Source organism: Coptis chinensis, chromosome 8 (genome assembly GCF_015680905.1).
Source record: "Coptis chinensis isolate HL-2020 chromosome 8, ASM1568090v1, whole genome shotgun sequence".
Lineage (NCBI taxonomy): Eukaryota > Viridiplantae > Streptophyta > Magnoliopsida > Ranunculales > Ranunculaceae > Coptis > Coptis chinensis.
This window is the reverse complement of record NC_141463.1, coordinates 36,252,680-36,265,836: the sequence shown is the minus strand read 5'-3', so window position 1 is coordinate 36,265,836 and position 13,157 is coordinate 36,252,680. Positions and strand designations below refer to the sequence as shown.

General features: G+C 35.4%; 1 protein-coding gene and 1 long non-coding RNA gene across 4 annotated transcripts; one reads left to right on the top strand and one right to left on the bottom strand.

The window, feature by feature from the left end:
- Position 1: 1 nt before the first annotated feature.
- LOC147481321 (Polyketide cyclase / dehydrase and lipid transport protein) lies at positions 2 to 2,841 on the bottom strand. 3 transcript variants are annotated; one of them, XM_086576797.1, is made up of 5 exons: positions 1,847 to 1,985; positions 1,489 to 1,536; positions 1,063 to 1,130; positions 658 to 825; positions 2 to 316 (listed from the first exon to the last, which is right to left on the bottom strand). In XM_086576797.1, the coding sequence occupies exons 2-5, from the start codon at positions 1,511 to 1,513 to the stop codon at positions 110 to 112; spliced, it is 468 nt and encodes a 155-aa protein (XP_086432923.1). In that variant the 5' UTR covers positions 1,514 to 1,536; positions 1,847 to 1,985; the 3' UTR covers positions 2 to 109. The 3 variants fall into 3 exon arrangements, with proteins under 3 accessions (XP_086432923.1, XP_086432921.1, XP_086432922.1); XM_086576795.1 differs by lacking the exon at positions 1,063 to 1,130 and having other exon boundaries at positions 1,847 to 2,841; XM_086576796.1 differs by lacking the exons at positions 1,063 to 1,130; positions 1,489 to 1,536 and having other exon boundaries at positions 1,847 to 2,841.
- Positions 2,842 to 11,523: 8,682 nt separating this feature from the next.
- On the top strand, positions 11,524 to 12,455 carry LOC147481320 (uncharacterized). The gene is made up of 3 exons (XR_015203849.1): positions 11,524 to 11,575; positions 11,904 to 12,032; positions 12,204 to 12,455. It is a non-coding gene; the product is annotated as an uncharacterized LOC147481320 (long non-coding RNA).
- Positions 12,456 to 13,157: the final 702 nt, after the last annotated feature.

Below are 13,157 nucleotides of genomic sequence, written 5' to 3'. Positions count from 1 at the left end.
GTAAAAAGAAAGAAAAACCCCCGAATATTATACAAGGGAAGTTATTGACCGTTTGTATAACAAATAGAAGAATTTTTTTCAAGTAACAAATACATTCACTACAGCAGATTTAGCAAGTATGAACTTCTTCATGAATAGCTTTTTGTGCCTGTTGTCTGATGCATAAGAGATTCAATTTAATCTCCTTGCAGAGCCTTCCTTCTACAAGGCCAACAGGCAACCATAACTTCGGCTTCACATCAACAACATAAGAAAGGGTAGTCTGAAATTCCTGCTCTACGGAAGAATTGATGACTTCCTGACTTTCACAATTGGTCTGCTCAACAAACAAATATAAAGGTGTCATGATGCAAAAACAACTTGCTTTCGTGCAATTTATTTTTGGTCCATCACTCGTCTGGTTTTGCGGGACACTACGCCTTGTTACAACAAGTCTATGTCTCATACTATGAGACGAGTTAATAAATATTACCAAAACAAGTTTCTATTTTATTAAGAAAATACACCACGTTTTTAATGGTTGTAAGTTTAGAGTGTTCTGACATCTCTGAATTGCTACTGACTAAATAAAACACCAAGAACTGAGGCATGATTGCTATAATTGTGATCAGAAGTTCAAAGAAAGTCCATCATAACCAATAAGAAAGAAGCTTATACCTCTTCTACAGACCATTTTCCTTCGAAGATTTCAAAGTCCCCATCAATCATCTTGAATTCAATATCCCGTCTTTGGCCAAAGGGAATTCTTTCAAGATCTTTCTCATAACAATCCACAATTCCTTTGGCATTAAATTTAAGGCCAAACACCAAGTTTTGCTGTCCAATCTGTTTGAAGAAGTCAATCAGTATGTATGAAAAGTCCAAGGTAGAAGAGAAAAAGAACCAAAAAAGAGATGATAAAACTTGAAGATATTCTAATTCCCTCTAAATATGTACTGCTTTATTTATTGATCGAACGAGTATTAATAGTAACTGTACTTCTTTGTTTACATAAAAATTGCATGTCTAGAAGTTCAAAGTTCAAACTACAATAATTGTGTAGCCCACAGTAAATAATATTGCCTTTTCTTTTATGGTAAGCCTGCCTCCTTTGTGACTCAAGATTACAGATACAACCCTCACATGAGATCCTGTTAACGTAAGATCAGTTTCCACGAAGAATGATTAAAATTTTAAGAGAGATTAAACACGTTCTAAAACATATTCTATTCAAAAAGAACATATATAAACAAAATGTTTTGGTCTAACATATAACTGCTTTTCAGGCAGCCTGCCTTGAACAATATGACGAAATCATCATGCCATGATGGTGGTTTTGGTGATAACAGTGATATCTGGATTAAAAATAGAACAGGTGTGACTATTTAAATAACTCTCACTTTCTATTCCTCATTTTTCTTTTCTTAAAAAATTTCACTAAAACCAAATTAGCATGAAAAGAAAAATCAGGGGGATATAATCTGAGATCACTAGGCCCCTTCTCCCTACCGAATCTGTAAGCCTCTGGGCCCATATATTGTTGTTCTGAGTCAAAACCTGAAACACCAGATCTAGGACATTAACTTAAGATTAGTGTTAATGGACTCAATGGTGTCCATAATCTAACAACAAGGGTGGGTCGAACAGGGACTATAAATAAGAAAGAGGGCTTTAAAACTTTGAGTTAGATCGTATCTGTTTCAGTGAACATCCTTAACTAGATTATATAAAGATTTTATATTAAATCAAATTTACGTCCGAAACAGTTTTGGATTCACTATCAATTCTTGAGTAAATCTAGTGAGTGCCCCCATAATAACAATTGTTTCCAACCAAACACGTACACGAAAATGAAAATAGTAGTTACCTGGAAGAGCCTGGCACGATTATCAACTTTTTCCAACAGTTGACTAACAGCCAAACCAGGAATAAAATCAGCCAACTTGTCATAATCGGTCAACAACTTCCAAACTGTTTCGAGACTTGCATCTATCCCCATCTTAGAAGAAGATATTCTCCGTGCATTTTTGTCTAGCTTTAGAATCTCAATCTCAATATCTTCGGTCGTCCGGAGGGAATTGTTTTTTGAAACATTTGTGAGGAGGAGGCTTTTATTATTGTTTGAGAAGAAGAAAGAAGAGAAACGAGTCGAGTCATGATTATGATGATGAGCAAGGAGCGGGAAAGGTGAGTGGGAAATAGGGGCTACCAATGTGTACATCTTACACAACGACTACCTCATCACATTTTCAGTGCTTTATATACCAGGTTACTTGGGTAACTAATATCGATATTTCTTTTTTCCGGTATATTCCTAGCGACATAAAATAGTTTATATATTTCAGATTTTCAGTGGATAGCTGGAAACTTGTGGTGATAAAAATGGGTGGAGAGGATTGGACAAGATTTTATTACTGCTATCTTCCCACTTACCTCTCCCCTGCATTAGAGCATTCCCTGTAAAGGTTCATTTTGTGCACAACCTTAAAATTCTAGAAAAATGGGGTTGTATTAAATATTTGACTGAACTCAGGTCTGTGTGAGCTGCATTCGTATCCAGTTCTCTGGTGAACTGGAATCAAGTCAGTTGTATCTCATGTTGGACTTGAGTGATTGAATTTGAGATGGAGAAGATCATGGAGAAGAAGCTTAGTGTGGAGGAAGAGAATAGACTAGATCCGTCCCCTTCTCTCCTTTTCTTTGGGTAATTCCCTTGTGAGATATAGCCTATGACTTTTAATGTGGCTCTTAAATGAGCTTAAATGGAGGATAAATGAGTGTATGCATGACTATTGTTATAGAATTGTTGTAACGACTGTCTTTCCATCTCTGTGCGTTACAAGACCTGCCTAAGGTTTTGATATAAACGACATGGCTGGGTATTTAAGCGACCTAGTTGAGGTCTTGATATGAGTAACGTAACCTGGCTGAGGTCTTGATATAGTTCTGTGATGAGTTGTGTTGGAAACGTATATAATATATATTGTTTGTGTATATTATTCATTTATATTAGGTGAGCGGGGCAACCTGATGAGAGAGTAATTCCACACGCGGGATAGAAACTGAAGATGCAATTGATGCTACTTTGACAAAAAAAAAATTTTAAAAACAATTTAATGGGTTAGGCTGACCCTTGGACCTACATTAGAATTGCAAATATACCCACCCACTGACATCATTTTCAACAATCTATGTTAAATGAAGATCAAGTGGCGGGCTATTACAAGTATAATTCTCATCTAGTGAAGAACTTCAACTGGCTAAATAGTCAGCACTTTTGTTCACCTATCTGTAAACATGGCAGAATAGTAATTCAAACAAAAGTGCTACTGATACCTTTGTAGCTTCTACAATGTTGGTGCAGTACCATGGTGCTCCCTCTTGGCCTTTAAGAATTTGTATTGCTCTTTTTGAGTCAGAACACACATGAATCTTTCTGAGTTGCTTCTGCAAGCAAATCGAGAGGCCAACTTCAATTGCCTTCAGTTCTTGGTAAAGAATTGATTTCTTATGCCCGCCTCCTATAAAGGTGAAGATCACATTACCTTCTTGGTCGATAGTAATACCACCATATCCCAATCTCTGATCAGTGACCGAGCCATCAGTGTTAAGTTTGAAGAAACCTGAAGGGGGCAACTTCCATCTGCATAAAGTTGGATTCTTGAGTCTATACTTAACTTGAATGTCCAGTCTTGTCAGCAAACTCTTGATTTCTGATGTGTCAAGGACAGTGTCTATCTTGATGCTAAGATAGATTTTCATGTCTTTGAGTATAGTATTGGCAGCAAGGCCCAAAATATCGATATCGATGAATATATCGGTGTACCCAAAAACCGATATATATCGGATATATCGGATATTTCGGATATATTCATTTTTTTGGTAACCAGTCCAAACTATTTAAAATATCGGAAATATTGAATATATTGGAAATATAATATCGGAAATATCGGATTTATATTTTAAAATGGTCAAAAAGTCAACCGATATATATCGATTATCTTGATTATATCTATAAAGTTTCATATCAGAAAGATTTTCATGTCTTTATATTCGGTTGGATATATGTAAATATCGATGTCGTTGTACCAAAATACCGATATATATCGGTGATATATCGGATATATCGGCGATATTTTGGTCCATGATTGGCAGGACTTTGCCAAGATTTTGAGTGGTTGTTGAATCTTCTACCATTTCTCTCATACCAAATATAGCCAATGGTGGCACATACATATGCTTTGATCACTTCAGCTTTGGGAGACTTTTTCCTACATAGATTAATTATGTAACACCATTCTTCATTTGAGCCCCTCACGGTTCTTCCAAGGCCCAGCGCAAGCTTCACTCTTGAACAAACATTCGATGAATAATTGTAATCAAAGTACTTTGACAAATTCCTAGTTGATTGATCCTTTGCTATTAGGGTATCAACTTTGTAAGAAATGGTATGGTATGGAAAGTTTTGTTGCATGTCATTTTGTATGATCTATAAGCCTAATGACCAACTTTGGAGATCCATAGTAATTTGGAGATCATGATTTGGAGATTAGCCTTGAATTGGCGTGACTGTAGCTAGCCCCAATTTATTTTTTGGAGTTTAATTAACTTGTAAAAATGCGAGCTAGCACAAAAGAGTTAGTGTAAACTAACAGTAGTAATTATGGAGATGTATAGAGCATTGAGCTCAAATAATAACCGAATTGAACATGCTTAGATGGCGATAATTAGCCCCACTTTGGAAATGGTTATGGCTATCCCCCAGTTTGGAGCTTCATTGACGTGCACTATATCGAGCTAATACCAACAAGGAATTAGAACAAAATAAATAGTAATTGTGGAGATAAATTGAGCATTGAGCTCACATGCAAGGCTGGATTGTATGTGCGCAGAGCTATAGATAGGCCCAGTTTAGGGTGCAATCGACCTGTGAATGATCAAGCTGTGGACATAGAAATTAGTATAATATATAATCAAGGTCGATAGTTTAACCGAACACTTGCACATTTGAAGGTTGATATGTACATGACTTAGTTCGCTCCTTCCTTCCATCATATCACAATTTTTCAACCCCTAGTTTGGGTTCAACTCCACTTGACCATGAAAATTGATTTAAACCCTTGCAATTAGGAGGCACTTTGTGTTGCACGACCTGCAAGGTGGTACTTATGCCACCAAATGACCATGTTACTTATATTGTACTGTCTGTACCAAAAATGATTGGTATTGAATCTTCCAAAAATGTTAAAATAGTAAACCCGCATTGCTTCGAGTTTATGTATTGAGTCTATTTGAGATATGAACTCAAATATGGCATGGAGTGTTAGTGTTCAAGTTCAAGTTAGAGTCGATGACCTATTAGAGCTATATTATAATTTGGAGGCACCAACCTGCGAGAACAAACTGATATCACATATCAAATGATTCAGTTTGTCCAAATTGTTAATTTGTTGGAATGGATTCGGTATGTCGTTGATTAGATTGCTCAAAACCTTAGGATTCATGTCACGTTAAGTGCCTTTGAAATTATTGCGACAAAAGCAATAAGTTGGTAATGCATATGCAGTTGCAACTTGCTTGCGAGTTGCATGGAACACGGAAACCAAATTAAAATTAATGTAAACTGAGCAATAGCTCAATCAAGCTTTATTGTAAGTATTACTAGCTAAATTGAAATAGTGCCTCGAGCAGTTATTTGTAAGTATTACTAGCTAAAATGAAATAATAGATTCAAATTTAACTTTTATGAATAATACTTGTACAACTTTCTCAGTAATGCTAGACTGACACACTTATTTGACCTACTATTTGGACTTAATGATGTGTCAAAAGTCATAATCATTGATTTACAAAGAGATATGTGTCCGTGTGTATTGCAGTGCAAACCAACGTTATCCAAATAGTGAGTCGCAATAGTAGGCCAACTTTCTAGTTATAACTAGCGCCTTGCGCAGGCCACTGATCATGTGCATTGTAGGAACCGTTATGGTTGCATCGAATGACTACGAATCGCGAAACACCATGCGCAGCGGAATAAAGGTGTTCATGGTTTGGTTTAGGAATTCATACCTTTAGATCGGCTAAGATAAGTCTGAGAATCTAAGATCTATGAATCAGCAACCTCTTGATCTTCTGTTATATTCCTATCCTTAGAATGGACGTTGTGTGGGCAACGATCTTCCAACCTCTTCTTTCTCTCTTGGCCTCTCTCACTCACAAAGTTAGAACCGATTTTGGATCTCCCTTTCCTTGAGCAAAACTTGAGTTTTTCTTGTGCAAAAAACAATCAGAGAAAGAGGTTTCTATTTATAGGCTACAACAGGGACCATGAGGAGAAATTAAGGTTGGGCCTCCTGACGGGCTTGGGCTTCCCATGTTCGCCCAGAACACACGGCCCAAGTCCGTCAACAAATGGCTTATTTCACTAAAGGTCATTGTTGCACTACCGCCCTAATCCTAAATTACATGTTACGTTTATGGGCTCCATATTATATGATTGTTGATCTCCCCGTGTTTAAGATATCGAATGCCCATTGATTAAGTCAAGTTACTGACAACTACATTAATCAACTTCTTATGTCCTTGAGTAGTACCACTCAACCTCATTGTCATGTCGGATTAAATCCACCTACAGGGTTTACATGACAATCCTTATGAGCTCCTCAAGGGGACATCACCAACCTGACTTTCTGCGGGTCACGGATTCCTTCTATAATCAACAACACACCTTACACACAATGTCATTACCCAATCTGTCGAGTTTGTTAATTCACAAATAAATCTCACTCATTGATGATTTAAAGCAATGTACAATGCACGTAAGTGCCCGTTATTATATCCGGATTAAGAGGACAAACATCCATAATAACAGAGGTGTTTGTTCTCTTATATAGTCAGTATAAAGATAAACAACCTCACTTGGTCCTGTTCAATACACACAAAGTGTACTAGTGTAATCCTGTAGACAATATAGATTAATACCATATTATACTACAACTTTACCAATGGTTTATCCAAATCCATCTAGGTTGTGAACGTTTACTTATACTTTATAAGGTACTGATGACATGATCTTCTGTGTGTCACCACACACCATATCATTTACAATATAAAGTATTCACTACTAGAAAACTGTAAATAGATAGCATTGATTTAATAGCACTTATAAAAAACTGCTATAAAATTTTGGAGGATAGCGTTTATCGTCTAGTGTTATCCTACGGTTTGTAACTGGTACACTAAGTATTGCGTTTGGACAGAAAATGCGATCAAATTCATTGCGTTTGTTGCGTACTGCTATAAACGGCAAGCCTTTGTTGGGCTTCAGCACCAAAAATTTAAGCCCACCAGGCCACCTCAACTGAAATTCCCCGAAATGAAAATGAAAGAGGCGGCTTCTTTATTTCTATTTTCTTTCTTTCCCCAAAAAAAACCCCTCTCCGAAAAACAGTCACCACCATCTCTAAAATTTATTTTGGATTCACCCTCTCTCCACCACCACCATCCACCCTCTCTCCATCGACTACCCCACAACCACGTCTACCATTACCGCTCCATCACAATTCCTTCGTTCTCTCATCTCAAAAGAAAGCAAAAACTTCATCTATCACGTCTACCATTACCGCTCCATTTTAGTGGATTCAATTTTATTTTATTTCATTTTATGTACCATTTCATTAATACTTTATTATTTACTGTAGAAAAGACAGGAGTCTAATTTAGGCAAGGAACGAGGTAATCTGAATATTGCTCCTTCAGCAATAGATCGCAGAGGTATACCTATCAATTTGAGATTCTCCATTTCCATTCAGTAAGTTTTTCGCTTCTAAATGTTGATGTATACTGGTGCCTTTCTCTGAAAGATAATGGATATTACTGCTTATTTTTTATTGAGTTATTTAACATTCGAATCTTTTGGTGACACGCACACACACAAACTAGCGCCTCTGAAAGCCACAGTCTCAATCTATAAGGTAATTCAATTAAATAGCTTGCTCTAATAATATCCAGCGAGAAAAAAATTGGAAACCTTGAAGATATTGCTTTTTGGTTTGATTTCTAACTATATGGTTGATTCCCATGCAAGATGTGATTTTTTTGGATCGGTAAAATAGTCACTCGATAAAAGAAAATGGTGTATATGAAGAAATGTGGTTAGTGCAACACGCGATTTTCTATGGGATCTCCGTATAATTTTTGGCTTGTTTATATATTTGTGTTTATACGTGTAATATTGATTGTTGTTGATGTTTTCAGTAGTCATAAGGAATCATATAGCTAGCTATATGGTGATTTATTTCTTGTGTGATATAGTTTAACCTCTTGTTATTACATTACTGTGCGATATTGTATCCATGATTTCCTTGTGTCCAAGATATTCTATGAGTCACATGCAATTATGTGCTTAATTTAAGTGTGTGTGTCATGTTCAGGGAGTGTTTTTTTGCTATTTTTTTTTCAGATTTCCTTGCTTAGGGTTAATGCAATCGGAGTTAGGGGAGACCAAATTTGTTAGTTGAAGTAGAAGCATTATACTAGTTCTGAGCATCAAGGGTTATGTGTTAGGTGAGCCAACTGAGCCCACTACTCTTTGATTTCATATCCACCTTGCATATGTAGTTAATGTTCTAATATTGTTAATACTCTCTCTATGTGTGTGTGTGTGTGTTTCTACCCATTTTTCTTTGTTGCTAATGAATTCCTTTCGGTGGAGACTTTAGAGGATTAACGCTTCTTCTAAGAGGTTTGTAGATGAAAATCGGTACATATTATTTGTTTGTTTGTTCACTTACTTTTCTTTTGTGGTTCTTCAGTTAGATTTTAAAGTAGAATGAGGTTAACTTGTGGTATATCGTGGATCATCCTAATTAGGGGTTGAGAGGATTGGCTTATTCTGTGAAGTGCGGGAAAGGTAAATTTTGAACAATTGAAGTGTTCATGTGACTTTTGTTTGATAGTTAATCTTATTGTGTTGATTTTCATCCATTTTTAGTTTAATATCTACTTGAATCTAATTTCACATATTCTTTCATCCTTGGGTGACATTGTTTAAAATCATTAAACTATTTTGCATATTGTTATTTTGGCTACTTGTTGATTGTATGCATGTGCGGAAATATTCTGTTGATTGTTAGTCCCTTCACGAAGGATGTTTATTTCATTGTATATTGATCTTATTCAGATTTTGTTTAGTTTAATATGATTTCAGATAGGTAATAGCATCTCTCCAAGTATCACGTATGCATTTGTTATAGTTTTAATGTGGATGGGTTTATAATAGTTTAATCTTGTCAAGCAACAAGGGGATCATTTCTTCTAGCCAATTTTTTGCGTCTTTGTGCCTCTAACCCCTTATGGAATTGATCATAGCAAGTAGAAAGATAATGGTTGGGTTGCTGAATATGTTTTTGAATGACCACTTGGTGGAAAATATTGTCCAGCAAGCTAGTTTTTCCGACCAAGTGTTTGGATGCCCTCCCAGAAGAAAGATGCCCATTTGGACTCTTCATGTAAGTGTGGACATTTGGTTTGATGTTAATGGAAGAGAGTCAATACCTACTTAAGCATTGGATAAGTCTCTACTAGTAGCAATTTCAACCATATTAAGATCATCAGAGTAAGTCAATTTTCATTTTTTCTTGTCCTGTTATTGTGCTATTTTTTCCTATCCTAGTATTTTGATTTTTTTTCAATTATTCGGTTTATTAATTTAATCACTAGTTATTTCGTTTATTTGAAAATCATTGTACAATATACTCAAGAAGTCTTTTATACGAATATGTAGTTAGGGTTGGATCGGTGGATGTTTTTGAGCAAACAATATTGTATCTTAACTTATGTATGTCATATTTCAGGGAGAAATTTTCTATTTTCTATAAACTTTTAGTACTAGTTTTATGTGGAATTTGTGAAGGGGGGGAGAAAAAGATAAAGCTTAAGCAGTTGGCGGTTCTACATAATTTTTTGATGATGTTCCACAAGGACTCCGGTATGCCTTTTTATATATATTGTTGACCTCAACTGGTTAGTTTGTTTGAAAATGTTTGTTGATGGTAAGTGATGGTTAAGAACACTTCCTAATTGAGCTCTCCTATCAACTCTTGGTTTCAGTATATATTATACTATGATCTGACTGAAAGGGTTGGTGTTCATGATCAGAACTTTTAATTTTATAACTATATCTTCACTTTAAAAATGATTTTTTAAGCAAAAAATAGTAATCAAGAGTCTTAGTTTGTTGTTGTTTGTTTTATTTCCAGGGAAAAATATCTAGTTGGCCTGATCTTGTGGGACTTGTGTTGTATTCTTCGTACATGAAGAATAAGCTTTCATGCTAGCTAGCTTTTTCGACTTTTGTTTAGGTATTCATTTTCTTAAAAATCTTCTACTTAATTGTTGGTATGTTTACAGACGAGTAACATGGTTAGTATTGGCTTAGTTGAAAGCTTATAGTTTGTAGGATTTGCCTCGAACTTTCCCTGGCCATCCTACCCTCAACGAGGACGGTAGGAACGCCTTGAGGGTATTTACTTACACCTTATGCGTGGCATAATCCCTTTGTTGTTTACTGCCAGGTATGGGGTTTCAAAGTTTTTTTACATTGATTTGCTTTTTGTTTTAATTTACTGAAAATCCTGGTACATACATATTTTAGTCCAAACCATGGACTATTATATTATCGCCAACGTGCCAGGATTTGATTGGTGTATATCTTTAGAGGTATACGATTATTCTTTGATTATCCTTGTTTCATGATATATGGGCAGACTATGTTCACGAGGTATATAATGAGAACTGTGTCTCATAGAAAATGTTTAAGGTTGGTTTTTTCTTTTTCTTTTTATTGTAAATGAGGTAACTTCCAGAGTTATAGTTAAGGCTGATGTCAATATAGTAAGTTGATCATCAATATAATTAGTATGTTTGACCGGGTATTGACGACATTTTTTTGTTTTTCACAAATGTTTCTTTGAATGGTGCTGATCCTGTTGGACTAAAAGCATCGCAGTGCCACTACATCGATGGTGTCTTCATGTACTTTGAAGGTACATTTGTTGTCTTTAAGTTTAGAGTGGTTTGGTTACTTATTTTTGTGACGTGGTTTGTTAGTTTCCCTAGTTTTAGCTAGTGTAGGTACTGATTTAGGATTTAAAATGACGATTATTGAAATAGATACTTTATTTTGAATGAAGTATGATAGTAAGGTTGGACTAATGTGAAGTTTTGTGGTATGAAGAATGTAGTGGTAGTGTACCATAAGATAATTAAGCTAAGTTGAATTGAAGTCAGTGTGAATGGATGGGTGGGGTGATGGTTTGTTATCAGTGATCAATGATCGTACGATAATTGCTTATAGTAAGCCACATCATAGTGGCGTAAGACCTTTAAATTTATCAATACTCAAGATACATTTTGGAACTCATCTTCAATACATTGTTTTGTAATAGCTTTCTATTTTTTGGTATCATTCCTACTTTGTGGAACAGATGAAAGGAGGTGACACATCTACTGGCTGAGTCCGTTTGAAGCCGAGGGCGAAGACTTCCCCAAACCATTTAGTCATGAACATCCTAGGCTGACAACTGTTTGCAAAGAGGTAAGGGTTTCTTTTGCATTTTTAAAATTTAATTGGGTAGATAAAAGGTTAAGTTTGAAAGAAATGCATTAAAATTAGTACTCACTACTCAAATAAAGCTCATGCTACCCCCATTCTTGAAGTACCGCCCTTCTGCATAAAACAACTTTAACTAGAACTATCCAGCTATCTCGCTAATTACTCGAGCTGATTAGCTATCTTTTCCTTGTTGGCTGTACATTGCGCAAATTTTTTAAGAAGTTGAGGTTTGCATTTTTACTATATTGGATTTTGTCGCTTTACGATATATTGAACCTATCTACTTTTGTTTTGTTTTTCTATTTTGTAGATTGAATTTAATAGAACGAGGCTATGGCTAGAAGGATAGACAAGCTAGACATGAAATCATTTTCTCGCACGGTGTTAGGGTCAAGGCATAGGCAGTGGTGATCAGGGGATACAAACTACTCTTCAACATGTAAAATATTTCTTTTACAAGCAGGGGTAACTTGTAGGCCGGTTACTTGGTCTGGCATGATATTTTATTGAGTTAAGATATATTATTGTGTCATGGTGCAATGTATAATGTGTGCCTAAGACTACTCGTCACATACTAAATTTTTTTCTTCTTTTGTTTTTGGAAATATAGGCACCTAGATGACAATGCAAGTTATTGAATTGGGCGGCTCTACATGAGTTAGTTGTTAAAGGGTGTTGGGAGACTAACGATCTTATCAAACCGGTACATGATGTACTTCTTGGAGACAATGCCTTGAAAGTTTGGGTAGAGGAAGTTGTTAACGTATTCAGAACCACGTCTTTGGAGAGAAACTTTTTAATTGCAAACAATAGGAGATGCTAAAGGGATCGCAATTGCATGGCCCACAAAGCACGTAACCATGCAAAGTAGGTTGACAGTAGCATGTTTATTTTTCTTATTAAAATAAATTTTTGTGAAAACTTGAATCACGTTTTTTGTTCTTTTTGTCGTTGTACAGTGGCATGCTATATTTTGGTTATTAATGAGTGAAGTTATTGTTGATTATCGTGTTAAGGGTATTTTGGTTATTAGTGAATGAAGTTATTGCTGATTATCATGTGTTATGGGCATTGTTAATTTGTGGATTTTAAGTATATTTGCACAGGTGGCTATTATAACAATTAAGTGCCACAGATTTATAGCACTAACTGGAAAAAAAAAACGTTATTGAAATAGATAGCACTGGTTGGACAAAAACGCTATTGAAATAGTAATAGCGCTAACATAAAACGCTATTAAATTGATAGCATTTACCATAAAACGCTATAAATATTTGATAGCGCTAAACAAAATGCAATTAACTTAATAGTATTTACTAAAAAACGCTATCAAATCTATAGCGTTTTTGGAAACAACGCTATCAATAAAAGGATAGCATCGTGTTTAATAGCATTTTGTAAGTGCTATCCAATAAATTTCATAGCGTTTTTGGGATGCTATCTATGTCCTTTTTTGTAGTAGTGATTAGACACATGCATATAACTAATAACATATATAATATGCATAACATTTGCTCATATAATTCTCATTCAAAATATAAAAATTAGAGTTAATACAAAAGTA

Excerpts from the sequence above, each read along its gene's own strand:
- LOC147481321 (XM_086576795.1), bottom strand. The coding sequence starts at position 2,200 with ATGTACACATTGGTAGCCCCTATTTCCCACTCACCTTTCCCGCTCCTT. Across the intron at positions 1,537-1,846 it reads ATCGTGCCAGGCTCTTCCAG|GTTTTGACTCAGAACAACAA; the intron begins GTAACTACTATT and ends CTGGTGTTTCAG. Across the intron at positions 826-1,488 it reads CCCAGAGGCTTACAGATTCG|ATTGGACAGCAAAACTTGGT; the intron begins GTAGGGAGAAGG and ends TTCTTCAAACAG.